The sequence below is a fragment of the Prunus persica genome, chromosome G2 (genome assembly GCF_000346465.2).
Source record: "Prunus persica cultivar Lovell chromosome G2, Prunus_persica_NCBIv2, whole genome shotgun sequence".
Lineage (NCBI taxonomy): Eukaryota > Viridiplantae > Streptophyta > Magnoliopsida > Rosales > Rosaceae > Prunus > Prunus persica.
Genome location: NC_034010.1, coordinates 3,952,461 through 3,977,756, shown reverse-complemented (window position 1 = coordinate 3,977,756; position 25,296 = coordinate 3,952,461). Strand labels below are relative to the sequence as shown.

The 25,296-nt window shown below is 37.0% G+C and overlaps 1 protein-coding gene across 1 annotated transcript; it reads left to right on the top strand.

The window, feature by feature from the left end:
- LOC18786180 (transcription termination factor MTERF6, chloroplastic/mitochondrial) lies at positions 5,271 to 8,033 on the top strand. The gene has a single exon (XM_020558446.1). It carries the CDS (start codon positions 5,752 to 5,754, stop codon positions 6,940 to 6,942), a length of 1,191 nt encoding a protein of 396 aa, XP_020414035.1. The 5' UTR covers positions 5,271 to 5,751; the 3' UTR covers positions 6,943 to 8,033.

Here is a 25,296-nt window from a genome sequence, read left to right as displayed (position 1 = left end):
GATTATACAAGTAAGTTCACTAACCACACCTATTTCACCTAAAACACACTTGCATTTGAAAACAGTTCTTCTTCTCTTTAGGCTTAGTATTGCAGCTCCCACTTCATCTTGTTTTATTCCCTTTGGCTGCTGCAAAACTCCACTCAAATATAAGAAATGCATATGCTTCACCTAACTTCCCCACAATCAATAACACCTCATGCTTATGTCATTATGACCAAGCACACTTAGCTCATCCTTAGGTTAGCATGACCAGCAACTTCAAGGCTTACGAATTGGGCTACCCTTAAGCAAATGATGACTTTGAGCCCACAAACTTGAAGTTCAGAATGTCTTCTTTTCAGCCACATGTCATTTGGCACGTTGACAAAATCCATCCTGAGCATGGTTCTGTGTTTGATAGGTGACGGACTCCAGATTTATCAAATAGGGCTGAATTTTGGATATGTTATAATAGACAACCATTGGAACAACTTTCATGCAGAAGTATGCCTCATTTGAGTTGTGTAGTTTGCTGAAACAAGTCTTGCAATGTGACTTACGAAATTGGACTGGCGAGGGCCTGTAGCCAAAATGAGTTTGTCTTTAAGCTCTTCTTCCATTCATCCCAATCTGGCCTTAACATGCTTGAATTGCATGAATTATTCTCTTTCGCTCTATTGGCCTAAAATTCTAAGAAACTAAGCAAAATGAGTGAGTAAATAGGGCATGTATATGCATGAAATTATGAGCTTAACAATCTTCATCATCATTTTTCTCTTATAAATACAAGAATGCATGGATTGGAGAGGGGACCCAACCAACCAACCAACCAATCAAACAAAAACTCAACAATCAGTCTAGACTGATCAAAAGAAATCAAAGATCAAATGATCTTGCAATTATCAAAGGCAAGCAAGCAATCTTCTATAGGAAGCAACCCAACTCAAACAAAATCTCAGACAGCCAAAAAGAAGACGAGATTCTTTTTGCAATATAACAATGTATTTCAATCATAACTTATAATGGATTGAATTCTCTTACAAATTTGGTTCAGCATGACAGGACCTGCCCCGGAATTTCCTGGAAACCGAAGCGGACCCCGTCTTTGTTCCGACATCTTCCCGATGCCGGGCCCACTTACTAAGAAATCGAGACTTTCTACCAAAAATTTTGGCAGAGTCTCCCCTGTAATTTAAGCAAACCTAACAAAAAATTTCAACCTGCAACGCACATCAAATAAAAATCCCAACCAGCAGCATGCTTTCATAATTCAACAAGTCATACTAAAATGGCCTCCGGCCTCACAAGTAAAATCTACCATGGGCGATAATAGAGCATCTATTGAATTTAGATTACAAGAACAGTTGAGTAGAAGAAATTACTCAATTCCTAACTAGGAAGATTCACAGTTCGAGCCTCGAACACCACTTGCACGCTTCCTAGAGCGACTACTGGCTGGGGGGCGCAAAACAGAAAACATGTGAGTGGACAAAAACCAAATTCGCAGTTAAAAATAATATAATAACCCCACCATGTAAAAATAATGCTCTAGTCATGCAGGTTCACAATTCAAATTAATTACTCAAAACATGATTCATTTAAAACTCTTCATAATACAAATCATCTCCTTCAAAAACCTCATTCTCTCAATTTTACAACTCTTGCCAAACCACTGAAAAACTCTAATTCTTCACTCACTCAACTATACATATACATATAAATATAAATATATATATATATATATAAGAATATAACTATAACTAGCTATACGATATACTCATCACACTACCTAGGTACCGGGGAAGCAATCCAACTAGGGAATCGTTTGACTAGTTCGCAGGATTTCCAGGTGCTATCCTGCGTCTAGGGATGAGCGGTCCAACCGGGGGACGAAACTCTAAAGCTCCCACACCGGAACATCCAACGCCATGTGTGGCTCCCAAACTAAGTCCTACGTGCGCAGACTGGATCATCACACACCGGAACATCCAACGCCATGGGTGATGACCCTAAACACTATACAGAGTCTTTCCATACGCTGGAACATCCAACGCCGCATATGGAAAGTGTCTCACACGCCGGAACATCCAACGCCACGAGTGAGACGGGTAACCTATTCTTCCTACACGCCGGAACATCCAACGCCGCGTGTGAAAAGTCTAATACTTGGGGAAGGTACTTACATAGTATAATCATACAACTTCTCTCAACAACCCATCATAATCAAGTTCTTCCACAACACCCTTCAACAACCCAAGTATCTCGTCTATAGAGAATAATATACATATACTTCCCCACAACCCTTATAAAAATACACTCTCAATACCCAAAATGCCAAACTCACAATATATTGCCAACGCGCTATACAACATCAAATTCATCTCATGAATATAATATATTCAATAAGCCATAAAAACATTATGCAAAAATCCTTCATCAATAAAACCATGCATTGATTGAAAACAAAGTCCACTCACAAATATTCCCACGCTGCCTGACCACGTGAGGGTCCTGCTTGCTGAGTACGTGCAGTCGAAACACCTATTTCGAGATACGAACCTTAATTAATATAAAATTACATCGAAGTGGAAATCACAAATTAAATGCTTAAATCCCCAAATTCCCAATACGTGCACGTTGAAGAAGGTATCCTAAGGTCCTATTACAGGTTTAGGAATCGTTCACGATTTTTACGGTTATCGCTAACCAGCCAACTTTGCATTATTGAATCGAAACATCCAGGGCCCCGATTCATAATCCGTGAAGTCCCATACGGTCCTAGGAATACCTAGAACAACATATTTTAATTTGAAAAAGATCCAATGGTCGGAACCTATCGAACCCAATAACTCACAATATGCGAAAATTCGTTCGATAGCCAAACGACATCCGAATTGAGATCCGTGAATTTCTATACGCTCGTGACAACATAAGGATCTCATCGGGTAAAATTGCATCTTTACCAGCCTCGCCCACGCGCAGCCACAGGCGCCGGCAGCTCGTGGGTGTGCAGAGTAATTCCGATAACGGAAAAACTCCACCCGAGCTCACCCTTCATATCCTAGCTTTTACTCAAGGTCAGGATCACTTCATTCAACTAAGGGAAGGTCCAATTCGGGCGGCAACTGGCCGGAATTTTACTTTGAAATCCGGCCAAAACCTAAGTTTTCTAATCGATTTTCTAGACAACAAATCGGTCCAAACCTATACAACAATCAGCTAGAACTCGGAAAAAGGATGAGAAACCATACCTCACTCACCAGGTTTGGGCGGCGGAGGAGGCGGCGCGACGATCGGAAAGCTCTGGTTCAAACCAGTCGAGCTCGTGGCCGGAGTTCGTGGTTTCCGATGGGGAAAATCGGCTAGACTTGATCGGGACATCGAGGCGAATCGATCGGGACTGGTGGCGTGCCTGGCCGTGGCCGGTGCAGAGAGAACCGAAGAGAGAGAGTGTGTTGGTGTCGGGGAGAGAGAGAGACTGAGGAGAGAGAGAGTCGAGTGCGTGCGAGGAGAGAGAGAGAGAGCTGAAGTGAAAAAATCTGATTTTTATCAAACTTTTTTGAAATATTTACAAGTTTGCCACTGATAATGTTTTGATCGTAACATTTTCGTTACAGCTCCGATTCAAGCCTACCGCGTGTTTACGAATTCGTCTCAGTACCACATACCCAAAAATACCATTCGTGGTCCCAAAATCCTTCCGGATAAGAAAATGACCAATTTACCCCTACCCCAAGGGTAAATTCGTAATTTAATTTAAATCAATTAAAATAGACATTAATTTTGGAGTCGGGGTGTTACAAAGCAAATAAGATAACACAAATAGAAGTCAGGTCTTTCATCATATGAAAACCTCAACAAGTTTATAAAGATACCTCAATGTCTTAAAATTGTCTAGAAATCTTCCACATCATACACAACCAACTAGAACAGGTACTTGCCTGTAGTTCTGCTCACTTTTCCAGCCTACATATTGGCTCAACTTGTTTATAGCTCTGCCAATACCAACATTGGTATTGATTTCCAACTAATCTATGTTTGTTGAAGATATTGACGTGCAATTTCAGTGCAGAAATATCCAGTCCAGCCTGACCTTAAAACATCATTTTGATTGTATTTTTAAGTAGAAGTCAAAGTACAACAATTTGACACCCGTCTAGATTTAGCAATTCATTTTATGCTTTGTGCTTAAGGCAGTTCTGCTTGGATTAGTCTGTTATATTCACCACAAATTATGTATTTTGCTTTACTTACCATTTTTGTCTAGATAAATTGTGAAGTCCTCACCAGTCTGAGGGATAGAAAAGAACTCTCTTAGGAGGTTCCCCCATCCAAAATCACAATCGTTTGTTTAAAGTCTATTACTTGGGGCTCAAGTGTATAAAGTCATTCAAATTCATAGGGTATTATTTGCTAACAATGACACGCTCACATTAAAAAAAGTTAATAAAAAATTAATGAGGCAATTTACTCAACAGATTCAAATATAAAAAGGATAAACAAGTATTTAATGTACAAAAATAGAAGAATAAAATCTTACGGGTATACTATACATCAGTCCTGATCTCTTGGACCCCTGTAGTCCAAGAGAGTTATGGTCACTCACCGTTAGATGTAAATTCAACGGTTGACTTGAATCGGGTAATAATCATTTATGTCATATTGCATTTATATATATCATTTTGAACCATTGGATTAATATCCAACGGTGGGTGACCACAATCTCTTGGACTCCTGTGGTCCAAGAGATCGGGACTGTACTATACATTTCATAGTTTTTTTAATTTTTTAATTTTTTATAATTTTTTTTATGGGGATACATTTCAGAGTTATTTACACTAAAACTTGTGCTTTTACTAAACCCTTTGTAGTTCCAAAAATTACACAAATACTCCATAAAGTATTAAATTATTTTCTCGAAACCTTTTTCCATTGATTTTTCCTTCTATAATTGATGATTTTATATAAAAAAATGTCTTCAAATAATAAAAAATTTAGTACTTCGATTTTTATAGGCGAAATTCGGTAGAAGGGAATTGAACTTAGGACGGGATTATATCCTCTTAACCACTTAAGTTTCAAGCCTTTTACAAGCTATTCTTTTAATCAAACCGAAATTAAATTTGTTATTTGCGTAAGCTTTATTATATATAAAATCATTAACTTTTGTACGAAAAATTAACAAAATCGGATTTAATGAGAATAATTTGAGACTTCAGGAGAAGTTGGTGTAATTTTCAAAACCTCAAGCATTTTGACAACACACAGTAAAATGTAAATAACTCATACATCCAAATTCCAATTGCAAGAAGAGGCTTTCAAATTGCTTCTGGGCCGCACCTGAGAGTAACCACGTCGAGCGTCTATAAACCAAAGCATCATCGCCCAAATGTTCTTCGCCCTTTGTCCCAAAGAAACAAATGCCCTCGACTGTTTTTAAGTTCGAAATTCAACCCCTTTTTTTGGGTTTTCTTATTGCCTGGGATTGGAGTAATTGCTTTGCTTTGATTTGTACCTATGAAGACTGAAGAGGTTTTTCTGGCAGAATATTTCCTACCGCCATGGATAGCAGCAGTAAGCCAGTGACCGTCAGTTGTGAAAATGGTAAGAAAACTTACCCTAGCTGCAATGGTTTATCCTATACCAGGCAATTTTATTTGGATGGTTCAGATCTTTTTAGAATGCCGAGAACTGCATATTTTCTGAAGGCAGAGAATCAGCTAGGGCTTTAAGTTTTCCTGTAGAAATTGTTCATCATCAACCTCTAACATGATTCAACTCTGCAATTTGAAGACCTTCAGATTGGTTCACTCAATATTTTCTTGTACATTTGCTTCCAAAACAAACAGAGTGTTGGTTGGAGATCCAAAACCCTCACATTTTTCTCTTCAGAGTCAGTTGATCTGCAGACGCATCACGTCAGAAATCTCAGAAAACCAACACAATTTCACAGTCACTTACCTCATAAACACTTGCGGGTTGTCCCCAGAAGGAGCGATTTCAGCTTGTAAGCGGGTCGAGTTGAAGTCACCAGAAAGAGCAGACTCCGTTTTAGAGCTTCTGAGAAACTATGGAGCATCTCAAACCCAGATATCAAAGCTTATTAGGTCACATCCAAAACTTCTTTCAGCTGATCCTGAGAAAACCCTTTTGCCAAAGCTTGAGTTTTTCAGCTCTCTTGAAATTTCAAAGGTGGACCTTATAAAAACTCTGACTTTTAATCCACAGCTTTTGGCAGCCAGCTTGAGAAATCGGATTTTGCCCACTTATAACTTCCTCAGGAGTATGCTCTCTGAGAAAAATGTTGTTGCTGTTTTAAAACGCAACTCATGGATTTTCTTGGAAAGTCACCGCAAGCATGTTGTTCCAAATATTGGGCTTTTGAGAGAATCGGGTATGCCTCAACCATGCATTTCTTTGTTGTTAGCTCACTGTACTCCCTCTTTGATGGTAAATCCTGAAAAATTTGGTCAACTTGTGGGTGAGGTTAAGGAAATGGGATTTAATCTGGAAAAATCAACTTCAGTGAATGCCCTGTGTGCATTGTGTGGTAAGAATAAGTTGGTATTGAATAGAAGTCGTGAAGTTCTTAAGACATGGGGTTGGTCTGAGGATGATTTTCTCTCCGCTTTCAGGAAGAACCCGCTGTCTATGATTGTCTCGGAGAAGAAACTTATGCAAGCAATGGATCTTTTAGTGAACAAGATGGGATGGTCGTCAGGAATGATTGCCAAATATCCTGTGGTCCTCGGTCTCAGTATAGAGAAGAGACTTATCCCAAGGTGCTCTGTTGTTAAAGTTCTGTTGTCGAAAGGTTTCATAAATGGGAACTTGAATCTGGGTTCTCTGCTGAAACCGGCAGAGAAGCAGTTCTTGGAGAGTTTTGTGAACGGATATCTTGGCAAAGTACCTGAACTGTTAAGTGTGTATCAAGGGAAGGTAGATATCCAGGATGTCTGATCTGATATGTTGAAACCGGTGAGGATGTAATTATTTTAGCCACCTGATGCTGCATCACTCATATGCATTAGCTTGCTTTTGGCACAATACTATAATGCTGTCCTCTACCCTGGAAATTGTCTTTAAAGTAAGGTTTAAATTGTATCCCACATCTTACTAAACTTTTGCAGGAAGTAAATTCAGTTTTTCTTTCTTCTACTCGGCAGCCTACCATAGATTTTTAATTAGATTTATATAATGCTTTCTTATTAGAACAAATGCCTGCCATAGCATCGCCCAAATTGTTCTGTTTATGGTTCCCGACTTTGGTTACCCTTGAAAGTTGATTTTGTACAATGTGCACATGTATTGCTTCTATTAGGGTATAATGTATTGTATTTTGGGTGAGGAGTGGAAGAAACTAATTTCTGTCCATTTTTCAAAAGATAAGAATGACTGTAGGATTCGTATGGGTCACGCACGGGCTGTCCCAGCTCGGCAGTTCATTCGGTGACTTCGCGGTCGCCAAATGAATTGGGACCCTGTGTTGATGATCTACTAGTTGATTCAAGATCCGGGTGATTTTCCCCATTTAACTAGTGCCGAAATCAGTCGGGAATCCGAAATGACGGCACAGCACAAGCCGCCGTACCTCCGGAGGCTCCGCTTTGCCTCAGATCCACTCAGGTTTCGTCCCGAACATCTCCTTGACCTATCCTCTTTGATTCTGATTATGGGGCATTCAATGCACTTGATGTAGACCAGAAAGAAGAGGCTACCCGTGGGCTGGGAGAGTAGCTGCCTCTTCACTCTCCTTCAGCCGATTCAGATACCGAAGCATCTCTCTTGAAGAGAGGAGCAAAAGCTCTATCTTTGACTCAGGAGGGCGTTCCACCACATCGACTGATGCGGCGCGGTTCCCTCGTTGTGAAAGAAGTAATGAAAGTGAAGCCCCAGGTCAATCTTTGAGTAATTGTCCTCTGAGATGCAGCTAGCCTACTTAAGCGGCCACGGTTCGTTTATAGGAACTACTTCAGTGTCAATGATTGATTAGTTTTATATGGAATCATGTCAACATGGCATCAAAGGAATCGATAAGCATCATTTTCTCATTGTTTTCTCTTGTGTTAGCCTTTTTACCGAGACCTTAACGATTAGGAACGCGATATCTGCAATGCTTGATGAATTGGGAATTCAGGGGACATAAAACCCGGCTCTGATGGATGTGCAAAGTAGGGTGGTTTGGCAGTTGTTATCTCTAGGATGAATCTATTCCGCACTGATGGATGTGCAAAGTTGTGTGGAACTTCTCTTTGTTCGCCAAAATATAAAAAATCGTCACTCTGAGTGAAATTGATTATTGGATCAAGCAACTAGCACATTTTAGGATTGTGTTCCATGCCACTATGCATCCACACATTGTTGGAGTCGTGTTTGAAGCCATTTTGAGACAACGATAATTATGGTTGAAATTGGAAGAGAAATACTGAAGTGTTGAATTTTGATGCGTAAATACGCATTTGTGCGATAAAAAGATGACGAAGTGAGACTATTTTATTATGCCCTAAATGCACATAAGAGAACACATGGCATAAAAAAAGCGCCCCCAAAACATTCGGTACAAGATTAGACAAATTTCTAGAATCTACGCACTAGCCAAAATGGGCTATTGGATTCATTTTACAAAACGTTGGGCTTTATTTACCAAAAATGGTGACTAGTCCATACTGTAACATTCTTGACCCAAATTAATTGATTTAATTCAATTTAATTCTTTTGTGAAATTACAATTTTACCCTTCGGAGTAGGTTTACTATGGTCACTTTTTAAGAGTGCTGCTATTTCTAATTTTTCACCTCCTTATCCTATTTTCCCACCTACTTTATCTTCAAAATTTTAAAGATAAATTTACCCCTTTATAAAATGACTTCTAAGTACTTAAGAATAATGAAATGAAATGTAAAATTTAAATATTTAAATATTTTAGAAAAAAAACTTTAACAAAGGGAAAAGCTTTAAAATTGAAAATTCATCTCCAGTTTTTCATAAAAATAAAAAAACCTTCCCAGACCTCACCTTCTTTCCTAATCCATCTCCTTTTTTCTCTCTCTTCTCCCATCTCTCTCTTCGAATCCATCCCTAACAGCCCTCTCCAAACCCTAGCACTACCTGGTATTGGATTTTTTGTTTTGATCAAAGTGGGCTTTCCTTAAGGAAGAGGACAAACAGATCGTACAAAGCTAGGCTTCCAGAAAGGAAAACCACGCGAGCACTAACACCCACAAAAAAAATGTAAAACTAAAGTACAAAGAAACTGAAATACAAGGAAACGAATTTGTTACCAGCCATTGGATTTGTGATGCAATGTTTAAGGTTTTCAACTCTTCCCAAATTTGAAGTTAATTTCTGTGGGAGCAAATATTTTCGTCTCCAATCACAGCGCGCCACATGGAAAAGAAGATTATCTCTCAAATTAATTAATTGAACCAGTTTATCTGGCCAATTAATTAATAGGGATAAATATCTTAATTAATATGATATTATCTTTATTTAATAAGATAATATCATTAATTCAGATATTATCTTCATAAAAAGAGATAATATCATTTAATTGTTATAAAACTAGAGGGAGAAAATGTAGAGAGAAGTGATATGCTAAAGATAAAGCTTCACCATGTTTATTCATGTCTTAATCTTTGGTAGAACCACCTATTTATAGGCTTACAAGATAGGAGATTGAATACCATCATTTACAATATACCTATAGGTTACAAGCACTAATTACAAGTACTTAGTGCATAGGTTACATAAAATTCAACGGTGGAATACTAAGAGGTATGGTGGTCATCCACCAACTCATGCATTTACAACACTCCCCCTTGGATGTCCACCATACAATGACATAGTTCCCTCATTAAAAACCTTGCTTGGAAAACCCAGAGGGACAAAACCGAAGCGAAAGGAAAAAGAGTGAAACTTTCTTCTGGATCATTAATATGGTGTTGGATGCACTTATGTTGCCTCATTAAAACCTTGCTAGGAAAAACCCAGTAGGACAAAAACCTAGTCGAAGGGAAAAAGAGTACAACAAGCATATGTCCTGTATGTAGTAGAATGGGGATGCTCCTCTTGATTGATATCTCCCCCTGATTGATATCTCCCCCTGATTAATATCTCCCCTTCTCTGATTTGAGCAATACAAGCAACATTGTCTTCATACATGATCATCTATCACGTTATTCGACCTGCTTTTCACTTTTCAAATGATTGAAATATTTAGGAGCATCAACAACTAATTTAATAGTTAGAATATGTTACAACAATATCAAATTTGAATTCAAAATACTCAAACTCTTAGTGTTAACTCTTAATTAAGAATATTGTGGTATTTTATATCCTTCAAGAGGTTGCTTCATCCGATATATCTTAAATATTTCATAAGCTTTGAATGATTTCCATGTACCATATAGTCTTAATAAATATGCATTTAACACATGCTATAAGTTTTGCGTTAAAGTAACAACCGCACTTATAGAAATGTGGATGCATTTACGATGAGATTGGAGACTAAAACCACATGTCTCTCCCAGGAAACCTTATGTCATATTAGTGATCTTATTTCACTTCACAAAACACCAATTCGTAACCTTCATACTGAACATTTGTAATTTGGTGTTTGAGTTATAGGTTCAATATGCAACTCTTCTTATTTAGTGATAAATGGAATTGCCTATTTTCATTTTTGGCCAATCACTTAACTTGTCGACATTCATGAAACGTGATTTAATATAATCATAGCCCTTGATGATTGTAGTAGCTACTAATAAACCAAATGTATCATCGATTTGTGATCCCACAATTCTTATGTGCATGTGCATGTATAATTTATAATCATCTCATTGCTTTGGGGTACCAATGCCTCTTCAGGGGCTTATGTTGTCACTTATGGGACAAACATCTCTTTTACAATGAATTATTTAGAATATGTGGATCATAACCTCCTATAGAGCGTATTTTTTATAGGGCTTGAATTTTTCAAATAATCTCCATTTCTGAGGAGTTAAGTCTTTAGAACCTATATTTCTGTCATGCTTCAGGCATGCATTATATAGATAGTCACCATGTTAATGGATTGTGATACAAGAATATCAATCCATGTTAGCATATGTACAACTTATATATGCATTATCTTGATGAGACAAAAGTGGATTGATTCAACACTATTTCACGACGTTCTTCAGAAACTGCCATTTCTCCCCCTAACGGCGTGAAAATTGTCTCAAAATTTAGGAAAATAAACTCACAGTCATTATCAAATATGTGACCATTTTAGTAGGCGCATTCAGTAAAACTGGTGAAGTAATTCATAATTAAATGTTGTATAGGCTCACAAATATCCCCTTGAATTAGGGCTCAAAGTCAATTTTTAACTGGGATGATCTTATGACAGCTTTTATTTGTGAGCTTTCTTTGTAATGATATTTGTTGGACAAGACAATATTTTGAGTCTTTAAACGATGTCCTTACAAATTTATAAAAATCTTATGTATCATTGAGGAACATGGATTGCCAAGAGAGTCATGCCACAACATAAAAGTTATCCGGTCAATGAACTTCTGGTTCATGACATCATAATCTTCAACTACTTTAATAGTTGTGTAATATTGAGGCCTCATGAACTTTTGGTTCATGACATCATAAACTTCAACTACTTTAATAGTTGTGTAATATTGAGGCCTCATGAACTTTTGGTTCATGACATCATAAACTTCCTACCCACAAAAGAAAGCAGGAAGTTTCTCCAATAGACGTCTATGGCCGTCAATATTGGGGCGGTAATACAAAACATTACCATTGTAAAACGAAATTAACTAATAACACAACATAAATAAAATAAAATGAGTAAAGTGGTATAAACAAGGAATAAAATAAATAAATTAAAGACTATGAAATTCCAAGATAATCCAATATTAATGTGGATTCAATATGTAGATAAAACTACAAGTTTAAGAATTGGATTTCCAACCAATTCAGGTTCATATGGGCACAAATAAGTAATGAACTTTAGGTTCATATGTAGTATTAAGATCCATGAAAAACTATGAACTTCAGGTTCATATCAATCTATATTCGAAACTTCGGGTTCGAATATGTAGATCTAAATAAATTGAATTAATAGTTGTGCTTTGAACTTCATACTCAAATCGATGTATATGCACTCGAAACTTCTGGTTCGAGTTCTTGACATATGTAGGCCTCATGGAATTCTGATTTTGATTAATACAAAATCGAGGAGTTTCATGTCCTTATGTGCTCTTTAAATTTGCGGAACTTCACGTCCTCAATTATTTGGAATCAAAGAACTTCAGGTTCTGATTCAATCAAAAGGACTCTATGTCCTAATCTAGTTATATGATGAGGATCACGGAACTTCGGGCCCCTGATCTTTTGTATAATTCAAACTCATCATAATAATTAAGATCATACTTAAAATTAAATAAACAAACAAATAAAAACAAAAACATGGCATTATATTCATGTGTAATAAGAATAAGAAATTTTTTTTTCTTAAACAAGCATGATGAAGTCTGATGGTGAGTACAAAGAAACTCTACCATGTGATGACTCTAGCTCATATAAGAAGAAAGAAAATTCAGAGAAAGAAAACATACCAAGAGCAATGTTGTGCTGATAACGTGTTATAAAACTAAAGGGAGAAAATGTAGAGAGAAGTGATATGCTAAAGATAAAGTTTCACCATGTTTATTCATGTCTTAATCTTTGGTAGAACCACCTATTTATAGGCTTACAAGATAGGAGATTGAATACCATCATTTACAATATACCTATAGGTTACAAGCACTAATTACAAATACTTAGTGCATAGGTTACATAAAATCCAACGGTGGAATACTAAGAGGTATGGTGGTCATCCACCAACTCATGCATTTACAACATTAATTAAGATATTATCAAGTTCGACTCGATCAATATGAATTTGGATAGAGAATAAACTCATCATATTCTCTACAAAACCCTAGCCCCGAGGCTCCTATAAATAGACGACCTCATTCATCATTCAAGGTACATCTAAACCTACTCCTAATACTCGAGAAAAATATCTGAAGCTCTCTCTCCCTCTCCACTCTCCATATTTTCTCCACACGGCTCCGGCTGTCCTGTTCACACCCTACATACAACTCCGTACCCTTTGCTTAGCTATTGTTTTCCTACAAACACTTGAACTAACTTAGGCATTGGAGGGCCTTTGGCCAACACCCCCGGGTGTGGTCTATTTACTCCAATCTTTTTTACAGGAAATGAGGAAGAGAGAGAAGGAAGATCGAAGGTTGGAGGATCTAGAAGTTAATATACTCTTGCGAGATTATTTGCACAAATAGTTTCAATTCCTCGGTTTCTATATACACAGACAACTCCCAAACTCGTGTTCTGTATTTAAGTTCATACATTGATTATGAATGATTTACAAAAACAATGGTGGGATGCACATAAAGGGTATTTTAGGAATAATGGTGGGTGGAAAAATAGGATTATGTTTTTTCAAATTTATATGGTGGGTGGGAAAATAAAGTGGGTGAAAAAATAGGACAGGTAGGTGAAAATAGCACCACTCCTTTTTAATCTAGAAGGATCTAGGGGAAATGAGTGGCACCGTTGTGTAGAGCTCGCTCTCACGAGTTCGTGATATGTAGTAGGCCCAAATCGGAGTTTTAATGAGGAAGTTGTGGTCAACAGAAGTGCAGTGGCACAATCGTAAATTTTTTGAAGTTGGATTTTAAAAACAGATCAGCTCTCTCTCTCTCTCCCCTCCGCACGCAGCAAATTTCTGACGGCGATTTCGTCGTCGTCCAGTGTTCGACTCAGGTGAAATTGGTAGCAAAAGTTTCGTATCGACGTCCTCTATCTAATCCACCCATTTTCCGAGCTCCAAAACCGAAGGAAATTAAACTGGAATGATTGGAAGTTTGGGTGATTTTAGAAGTTTTTGGCACCGTTTTTGGCAACTCCGACTGCTATTTTTGTTGAGTGAGGTATGAAACTTCATCTACTCTTTGTGCTCCATCTGTTTATGTAAGTATTGTAAATCGATTTTGAGGTTTACGATTGTTCAATATACCCATATGAGGCTGGTGCTTTGGTCGTGATTTCATCTAGCTCCGGTCACATTTTGGCCCTGGTCCAAGAACAAAAAGTGTTCCCATTGTTGGTTTGAACGTATTGGTATAGGTATTGTAGGGTGTTTCAAGAATTTTCTGTAGTCGAAATTTTCTCAATCCACCCACGTGCTGCCGGCATTTGTGGCGGCGTGTGGGCCATGGTGTGGCGGCCCATTGTGTTCTAAACTGTTCTCCATGTGGTCCTGAGTGCGACGGTATGCTCGGATTCGAATTTGGTTATCATATGACAGTCAAACGGGTTTATGCCTATTAAGCAATATCTGGGTTTGATATGCTCGAACCGTTAGATCGGCTCCAATTCCAAGTATGTCATTCCCATCTTAAGGTTTTCTCTTGTGTTAGCCTTTTTACCGAGACCTTAATGATTAGGAACACGATATCTGCCATGCTTGATGAATTGGGAATTCAAGGGACATAAAACTCGGCTCTGATGGATGTGCGAAGTAGGGTGGTTTGGCAATTGTTATCTTTAGGATGAATCTATTCCGCACTGATGGATGTGCAAAGATGTGTGGATATCAAGAGGGAGGTCAAGGATCAATTTCACTGTTTTTTGGAATAAATTTCTGTTCAATGAACTTCTCTTGGTTCGCCAAAATATAAAAAGAGGCCTTGTTTATTCTTTACTTGGTTGACAGTTTTCAAGAATTGATTCTTAGTTAGCATACATGCAATTCATTGCCCCAAGCCATGAGAAAATAAGTGCCTGAAAATAAATTTTCTGATGTTATGCAAGCACTTAATTTCTTCAAGGGATTTTTTATATAAAAAAATCTAACATGAACTTATACCTTGAAAACAATTTATCATTTTAAAGAAAAATTTAAGAGAAATGTGTGAAACCCATATTTTTATATATGTATATTAATATATCATAAAATTAATTATTTAAAATTATTAGTTTTCAAAAGATATAATTGATAATATATATATATGGCATGTTACGTGAATCTAAACATTAACTAGCATGCAAAGAACCCACTAGTGTAGTGGTTTGGAGTATTTATTCCGTCAGACAAGGTCCTGGGTTTGAGTCCTAGCATCTGTGTTGTGTGTGTGAGTTTAATATGCTATCGCCCCTTTCAATTGGAAAAGTCCAAAAAAAAAATAAAAAAAAACACTAACTAGCATAAGCCTATCAAATCTTATTGCATGGCTTTAACTATATCAATTCATTTCAGCCTTATTTATTATTTATTATATACACACACTTTACAAAAGCATTTAGAAAGATTTTTGTTTGCTTACTAAGCTTTCTGTTAAAGATTGACGTGTTGCAAATGGAATCCTCAAAAACAATTAAAGCATGAGGTGGGATATATTGGCATGATGACAGGACCCGCCCCAAATTCTTCGGAACTCGAGACGAATCTTGTGGATATCTGACATCACCCCGATGTCAGGCCCACTTCTAAAACTATATCCTTTTTCCCAAAAAGGAATAAGGGCACGAGACTTTCTAGCGAAATTTTGGCAGAGTCTCTCTTGTAAATTGAACATTCCCCAAATGTCAACCTGCACAAAATTTACAATTTAATATCCCAACAGGCAGCATGCACAATATAACAACATGCAATTCACATAGATGGCCTCCGGCCTTCAAATAATCTTAAGCGAAACCATCAAACAAACTCTAAACAATGCCAATAATGAATTCAGACAATTTATGAATGCCCACTATAATCAGTATAAAATAACTTCCCACATATCCAACATACGAGGTTTTAACCTCCTAACACAATCACATCTCGTTTTCACCCAAATTTAAGGACCAACGACAAGGTCAGAACCAATCTCAATAAAACAACATTTAGTCTACGGTTGCACCTAGGCACTACCCTAGGCTGCCTACGTACCCTTACTGAAGGATCAAACCACACGTAGTTCTTTCCCAATATAACATAACAATCCTTTATTCATCTCCCTTGTAATCACATAATCCCCCCATACGCTAGAAAATCCAAAGCCACATATGGGATCTGTCAACACGCCGGAAAATCTACGCCACGTGTGACCTAACCATCGCATAATCTCCCCCATACGCCGAAACATCCAACGCCACGTATGAGGTCTGTCCTCACGCTGGATAACCTATGCCACGTGGGACCTAACAATCACAAAATCTCCCCATACGCCGGAACATCCAATGCCACGTATGAGGCCTATTAACACGCCGGATAACCTACGTCACGTGTGAACTAACCATCACATAATCTCCCCCATACGCCGGAACATCCAACGCCATGTATGGGGTCTGTCCTTACGCCAGATAACCTACACCACGAGGGACCTAACAATCACAGGATAGTACTTACAGTGTAATCAATATCCGGAGAGGTACATAGAGTAGTGCGTATAGGACTTCAAACTGACATACTCTCAATTATCTAAACTAATAATAGATGTATTCCTAATATAGTGATACCAGTCGATAGTAGACTGCAACGTAATTTAATCAGGAAAATAATATTATTTTTAGACCAACGATCATACACATAAACATAAATTTCATAAAGATCCTAGAACAATTTAAATATTATTCAACACTTGTTTTCACACAAATTCCATAAAATACCGTATCACACAACTAGAACATTATACTTTATTTATAATTAAATAATATTAATTAATGATAAGCAACAACCTCTAAGGAAAACCCTAAATCGAATCAATTTCCAATTTAACCTCAAATAACAGTTAAGATTCGATAAAAAAGTTATCTTAATACCTTCCGAAAGGTGAAAATACCTCGGAAGACTCACGGTCAACCGAGGGGTCCAACTACCCCAACTTGGTCAAACAGGCACACGACCTCCAAATTCCGATTTGAAAGTTCCTATAGGTTCCACAAGGTTTAGGATACACGTCCCGCAAGTTTGGTCCGGATCGGATGGTTACTCGGTTACTAGGAACCTAGCCTTAGGGTTGGCATTTTCGGAGTATCCGGGACTCCGTTTTACGATCCGTCGAATTCCATACGACCTAAGAATGTCTAGATTAACATATATTAAATTCAAGACGGTCCAACGGCTCAAACCAATCGAACCTCGATATCACAAAATATGCCATATCTGATCGACGATCAAACGATATCCAAATTCATATCCGAGCATACCGTAGTGCTCGGGATGACATGAGGATGATTTTACGACTCAAAGACCGGCCAACAAATGGTTCACGCCCCGCCACACGCATCGGCAGCTCATGGGTGGCTTGATCAAATTTCGGCAACCAGAAATCTTCACAACTGGAAATCCAGCTTCCTACCCTATTTGGAACCACTTTTGTTCTTGGGCCTACCCCAAAAAGTCTAAGGAAGTGGCCGGAATAGGAGGCCGAAAACGGCCAAAACTTTAATCTCTTAAATTCATTTCAAAATGCAGAAATTAATTCTAAACAACCCAACCAACAGCTAGAACACATTGAGAGGATGAGAAAACATACCAAGTTTGAAGAATTTAGTTGCCGGAATCACCCGAACGAGCTCCTTCAAGTTATGGGTAAATTCGGCGACTTTTCTGCAACCGGCAACTACGGGCAGCGGTAGCGGTGGTGAAGGGTTGGGATAGGAAGAGGGATGTGAGCTTGACGTTTTGGTACCAATATCATGAAGTTTGGTGGCCGGTAGAGGAGATGGCGGAAGAAATATTGTTCGGATGAACAGTAACCGGGGAGGTGTTTATGCGCGCAAGGGGAGAGAGAGAGAGAGAGAGAGAGAGAGAGAGAGAGAGAGAGAGAGAGAGAAATTTCTGTTTTTATAAAAATCCCATTTCAAAATAATTACGATTGTGCCATTGAGTTTCTTTTGATCGTAACTTCCTCGTTACAACTCCAAATCGAGTCCACTACGTGTCTACGAACTCATCTCATCAAGCTCTACGCAACGGTACAGCTGAAATTCTCAAATTCCTTTCTGGTCACAAAGTCAACTTTAAACTCAATAAAATATTCTAGGGGTAAAATGGTCTTTTATCTACATAAATTAATAATTATCAATTTATTTAGGACCGGGTCGTTACACATGAGGTGTAAGAACAGTAGGTATCCCTATATATATAAACTTAAGCACTCTACAAAGCCAATACATAAGGCTATTTGGTGTGGCAGATTACTTTCAAGCCACCCAAGTAGTCTAGCAATCTATAGGCTAGTTATGTGGCACAATATTAAACTTTTATCTATATCTTTGCCGACTCTAGCTTGCTATAAATAGCCCTACCTTATAGTTCATATATCATAAGTTCTTCAAGTTGCGTTAGTTTCCTAAAAATTGTAGACAAAAGAAAGAAAAGAGTGAGAATTTAAGTGTGGTGAGATTTTGGAGAAGCTCAAAGTGCTTGGACTTGCAACTGGGAGTTATACAATAGCTTGGGATTTGAGGTAGGGGTTTTTCTTGGGGATGCTTTACATAAATTGATTTAATTAAATATTGTGAACACTATATTATGCTTTGTAATATTATTTGATTATTATCCTTGATATTGGGTGTTTACATGTTGTCAATTATCATTATAATTTGATTAATATTGACATGTTCATATGTTGTCGGTAGTGGTTGGAATTCTTGGGTTGACAAAGAAATTATGGAAAAGAGGGTAATGGGAAGGATCTTTTGTGTAGTTGAGTCTGACCATTGTAGGGACCAAGTTCAGGGGAGCCCGTGTGCACAGTAGACTAGGAAATCAGAGGTATAATTGTTGATTTGGTGATTTGGGCTTGGAGATCAATAGTGTAGACAAGACGACTAGCAAAAGGGGAATTGAGTGATAATTGAGATGGGTGTTAGTTTATATAATGGGACATTCAGAAGCACAGTGGTAAAATGAATGGTATGGGACATGCAGATTTGCTTACCCTATTATATAGATTAACATGTTGGGAAAAATTAAAGTTCATTCATGCATTGCATAAATTGTACATTATAAATCTCACTAATCACAGAAGACATAGGACCCCTACTGAGCATGTAGTGCTCACCCCTTATTGAATCTATTGCAAGGTTTGAATCTGAAGTTTAGTTTGCGACGAGGAAACAAGAAGAAAGAGTTGTGGATAGTTTTGAATGTTTTGTTGAAAGTTTGTTACTTTCTTGTTATTTTTCTTGTAAAATTACAATGTAAATTACTTTAGTTTAAATAGAAGTTTATGTTCAATCTTCATCTTTCTTGATATTTAATTTTTAGTTTTAGTTTTTCTTTTACCTCACACTCCCACTAAAAAAAAAAAAATGGGGTGTGACAAAATGTCACCTTAATTTTTCAAAATTCATGATTTGTCTTCTCACTTTAACACCATCTAATTTTCCATCTATTTTAAGGGTATTTTAGTCTTTCCATTTTCAAGGGTATCTTAAAAATAGAAAATCTTAAAAAAAATAAAAATTGAAAATAAAAAATATCACCTTACCCCATCATCTGTGCACCACCAGTAGCTCCAACCAACCCCGCCCACCTTGAAATCCAATCCCCCTTCCCTCTTTACAGGCCCTTCCTCCATTCCCCCTTCCACACACAAATTTCCTCAACCCACCCAAACAAGGCAGAACAAGGAATTTATATAGGGCTGGGCTAAATTTTTTGGGAGATTTTGTTGGCACCCCATTATTTGCTCTTTGCACCCCATACTAAATTTAAACATGAATAACCGATTTTACCCTTGTACATAATTACCGTTAAGGATAAAAAAAAATTAAAATTTAAAATTAAAATTGCTCAATACACCCCACATATGTTCCTACAACCCAGTTAGGCTTTTTTTCTCAAACCATCATGTTCCTACAACCCTAACGAGGTTTATATGTTTATATTAGTGAAATATATCTTGTATTTATTCATGAAGGGTGAGACTGAAGTTAGAGAGGCCTTGAATAAGGTATGAATTTATTTTTTGGCATTTTTCAAGTTTAGGATTTCATGATGGTCACTGGTTGAGTTCAACACATCAGTACTGAATGCGATAAGTACATTTGGTGGGATGCCACTGAAATGTTGCACCTATTTCAGTTGTGTTTGACCGGCCGTTAACTTAAGATGCGGTAGAGATCAGATCCACCATAACATGGAATGATGTTCAGTGGTGTATTACCGAACTTTTTCATGCAGTTCTGTGGCAACGAACCGAAATATATTTATTTTTCAGTAACTTATTGTGGACCATAAATTTAATGTAAGCTATTTTGACCTTACTTCTATTGAATGAATAGAAACAAGGTGACGCCCTTACTAAAGGCAACAATGTAGGAACAAAATGTGTAATGGACTATAGTGATCAATGCATAACTTATTTGGTAATTATTTGAGTTTTTTTTTTTTTTTGGTATGAAATCCTTTTTAGTATCATCAACGTGACATTAGTGTTTCAAATTTTAACTTTAAATAACATGAGTTTTATGTGTAGATATTTAATGGTAGAGATGCATTATTTAAATGGGCTCATGCAAAAGGAGAAGTTAATAATATTGTAATTATAATTAGAAGGTCTGATTATGGAGGTAAGGACAAGAGGAGACCTCGAGTAATACTTTCTTGTGAAAGGAGCAGTAACTATAAGTCTTGCAAGTCTAGTGAGACAACTGATGTAAGGTCGCATGCAAATAGTGATACGAAAAAATGTGCTAGGGACATTGGTACTAAGAAATGTGGATGTCCATTCTTGTTAAAAGGTGTCAATATTTGTGATGGGGATAATTGGAAGTTGGAGGTGGTTTGTAGAGTACACAACCATCCTATTTCAAAGTATCTTCAAGGTCATTCATTTGTGGGGCGACTTTCTGAAGAAGAGAATGCCTTATTGGTGGACATGTCTAGAGTTTGGTGAAACCCAGAGATATGTTGGTCATCCTGAAGGATAGAGATGCAATGAATGTTTCAACTATGAAGACAATATACAATGCTAGGATCCGAAAATAAAACCAAAGAATTTGATGGGAGAACACAAATGCAACAATTGCTTACTAAGTTATCCGAACACAATTATATTGAGTGGCATAGGACATCTAGTGATATTGTAACTGACTTGTTTTAGACACACCCTATTAATATTGAGATTTTGCGTGCATTTCCACATGTACTTATCATGGATTGCACCTATAAAACTAATAGATATCGTTTCCCACGATTCTAAATTGTAGCTGCTATGTAAGTTTTACAACTCGTAAGTAAAGATGGATCAATGGGACCTACTCAAGATGGCTCAGTATGCTCAACATGTATCTCAACATTACTATCATGAGTAACACTACATTTTCAACCTCCGCATCAACATTACTATCATGAGTAGGAACTACATCTTCAACCTCTGTAGTATCCTCAAAGTGATCTTGGGGAGCCACTCTCTGTCTCCTCGTTGAGGCTGTGAGACGTTGTCTATCAGGTCGAGATGATGAAGCCTCAGTAGTATGAGTCCTCTTCATATCTAAAAAACAATATTAAGTACAAATTCAGTAAAGGATTCGGTAGATGATCGGTGAAAAATGAAAACACATTAGGTGGACAATCACTGTAAAACATAAACATATTCGGTGGAGTACCACTGAAAAACGAAAATACATTCAATGGAGTACTACTGAAAAACGGAAACAAAATCGGCGGACTACCACCGAAACAAGGCAACGATTCCGATGGTAACCCACCGAAAGTAAAATTAATTTTTATACAGACCAAGTTCAAATTCGGCGGACTACCACTGAAATAATGTAACCATTTCAGTGGTAACCTACCAAAAGTAAAATCCAGTTTCGTAAAACCAGGTTTGAACTATACACCCCCAAAGTTGAAATCAAAAATTAAAATCAAACTTTGGTCAAACCTAGGCTTAATCAACACTTAGAAACATAAATATAAAAATCAAAATTGAAATCAAACCTTGGATTTTCAAAGGATATTAAGGTGAGATGGAATTGTGAAAACTTGACAGATCGACAATGAGGGTTTGCGATGCTGAGGCGATGGTGGTTTGCGATGGGGTGAGGCGTTTGGGGTTGACGATGGGGTGTGCGATGGGGGTTTACGATGGGGTTGGGGTTTGCTACGATGGCTCTGTTTCAAATTGGATGGGGTTGTGCGATGGAGTTTGTTGCAAACCTCTGATGGGGTGTGCGATGGAGTTTGTTGCAAACCTCTGATAGGGTATGTTTGCAAGATGAGGGATTTTCAATTGGGTGGGGTTTTATATGAGATGGGGTGTGTCTGAAAGAGAAGGGGGTTTTCGATGGGTGGTGTATAATATGGGATGGGGTGTACACAGTAAGTTAGAAAATGAGGTTCATGAGGGCAATTTAGGAAGAAAAATGGGGTATAGTGAGTAGTTTTAAATTTTACTAAAATTCAGTGGGGTGTAAAGAAAATGTGAGGTGCAAAGAGCAAATAATGGGGTGCCACTAAAATCTCCCAAATTTTTTTTCTCTGCTTCTTCTATATTTTAGCTAAAACACATATTTTTAGTCCTCAATGTTCGAACACACAATATTTGTTGGAGTGAGGGTTTTCTTTCCCCTGATTAAAATTGTTTAGAATCAATTCCCCCAGCATTCATGGAGGGCAAGAATGCTACCAAACACTTTGCTGAAATCCAAATCCTGAGAAATTGGGTAAAATTTTGATTTATCTATCTACCTAGTCTTTGAAGAACTCAGCACTTGCTTCCTACAAGGGTCAACCTCAAATATCTCTCAATTAAAGAGATACAGAGGTTAGATAAGGACTTTAGTATTATTATTTTTGTTGGAATTTTAAAAAGGTTTTAAAAATTAACCGCTTTTATTTAATTAATTAATTTGGCTGTTTTCTTTTATTTATTATGGAGGTTAACATATTTAATTTTTAGGTATGAGTTCTATATTGAATGCCTTAATTTTCTAGTTTAATGTGGTGAATGTTACATATTATTGGATGCCTATAAAAGGCCACTCCTCCTTCACATTTAAAAAAACACAATACACCATTAGAATATCACATACCACAATCACCACCACAAACTAATTCTCTCCTTTTCTACTTTTATTCTCTATTTTATATTATTATTTTGGCAACGGTTCTGTGACTTAGATACCTATGTATCCGTCTATAAACGTGCTCATAACGGATCTTGAATTTGTGTACAAGGGGTCGTATCTTGGAGTCTTGTAGACCATCAATACTTGCGCTTAGGGAGGCTACAAAGGCTTTAGGACAACATCTTTGATGTGCTTCAACGTACCAAACTCACCTTCTTACTTATAATTTATTTTGTTTTCACTTATCTATTAATTTATTTTTCTTCAATTTCATTATACCTTAAAAGTTTTCTAATTTGTTTATATGTCATTTATAATATAAATGTTTTGTATTTGGCTTATGGAAAAGGAAACCTATCATTTTTATAACAATTTTGGCCTAGTTTTTTTTGTAAGTTGACAAAACTTGTGACTTTCAACAAGGAAAAAATGGTCAAATGTTGTAGAAGAGTTGTTGAAAAAAAAAAAATTGTCACTCTGAATGAAATTATGATCCGATCAAGCAACTAAAACATTTTAGGATTGCGTTCCAAGCCACTATGCATCCACGCATTTTTGGAGTCGTGTTTGAAGCCTTTTTGAGACAACAATAATTATGGCTGAAATTGGAAGAGAAATACCGAAGTGTTGAATTTTGATGTGTAAATAAGCGTTTGTGCAATAAAAAGATGACGAAGTGAGACTATTTTATTAAGCCCCTAAATGCACATAAGAGAATGCCCCTAAAACATCCGGTATAAAATTAGACAAATTTCTAGAATCTTATCAAAAATAGAATAATAATACAATACATTAATAATACAATACATTTTTTTATTTAAATTCTAGCCGAACATGTATTGTTTGGGGTTAAATCCTATGCACTAGCCAAAATGGGCTATTGGGTTCATTTTACAAAACGCTGGGCTTTGTTTACCAAAAATGGTGACTAGTCCATACTATTTAGCCAAAGGGGAATTTAATTAATTCATGATTTTTGGATAAATTAGTAAATAAATTACCACCAATGGTGATTTAATCCAAAAATCAAATTATTTCAATTAGTTTCAGTCCAAAATTCACAATTTCTTAGCTGTTAAAGTTTTTCAGGATATTTCCTCACCGTTAAACTCCAAGGAAAATTGATGACCTTAAAAGCTGTAAAGTTAAAGTCAGACTTGCTTGAGAATCACGACTATTTATTATATGATCATCAGATATTTTCTTCTACCAGAGTATTTGGATATTTATGGTACCAACACTGGAAGAATCTGAGAATTATTGCTCGCTTCAGTCTAGTTCTTGCAAAATGAACGATCAGGAGACATTCAGGAGTATTGATGAGCAGGTGCCAAAAATGATCAATGCATTGGAATGACAAAGCTTTTGCCACTTTTGCATTAAATGGGGGTTAGTCTAAAATAAAAAAATATCCAAATTTCTTCATTATCATTTTTCTCTTATAAATACAAGAATGTATGGACTGGAGAAGGGACCCAACCAAACAACCAATGAAACAAAACTCAACAATTAGTCCAGACTGATCAAAAGAAATCAAAGATCACACGAACGTGCAATTACCAAAGGCAAGCAAGCAATCTTCTGTAGGGAGCAACCCAACTCAAACAAAAGCTTAGACAACCAAAAAGAAGACGAGATTCTTTTTACAATATAGACAAGATATTTCAATCAGAAATTAAAAAAGATTGAATTCTCTTACAAATTTGGTTCAGCAAATCAGATAACACAAATAGAAGTCAGGTCTTTCATCATATGAAAACCTCAACAAGTTTATAAAGATACCTCGATGTCTTAAAATTGTATAGAAAGCTTCCACATCATACAAAACCAACCAGAACAGGTACTTGCCTGCAGTTCTGCTTACTTTTCCAGCCTACATATTGGCTCAACTTTTTTATAGCTTTGCCAATACCAACATTGGTATTTATTTACAACTAATCTCTGTTAGTTGATGGTATTGACGTGCAATTCTAGTGCAGAAACATCCAGTCCAGCCTGGCCTTAAAACATCATTTTGACTGTATTTTTAAGCATAAGTCAAAGTATAACAATTTGAGGCTTGTCTAGATTTAGCAATTCATTTTATGCTTTGTGCTTAAGGCAATTCTGCTTGGATTAGTCTGTTATATTCTCCATAAATTTGTGTATTTTGCTTTACTTACCGTTTTGTCTAGATAAATTGTG

Coding starts and splice junctions, on each gene's coding strand:
- LOC18786180 (XM_020558446.1), top strand. CDS start 5,752: ATGATTCAACTCTGCAATTTGAAGACCTTCAGATTGGTTCACTCAATA.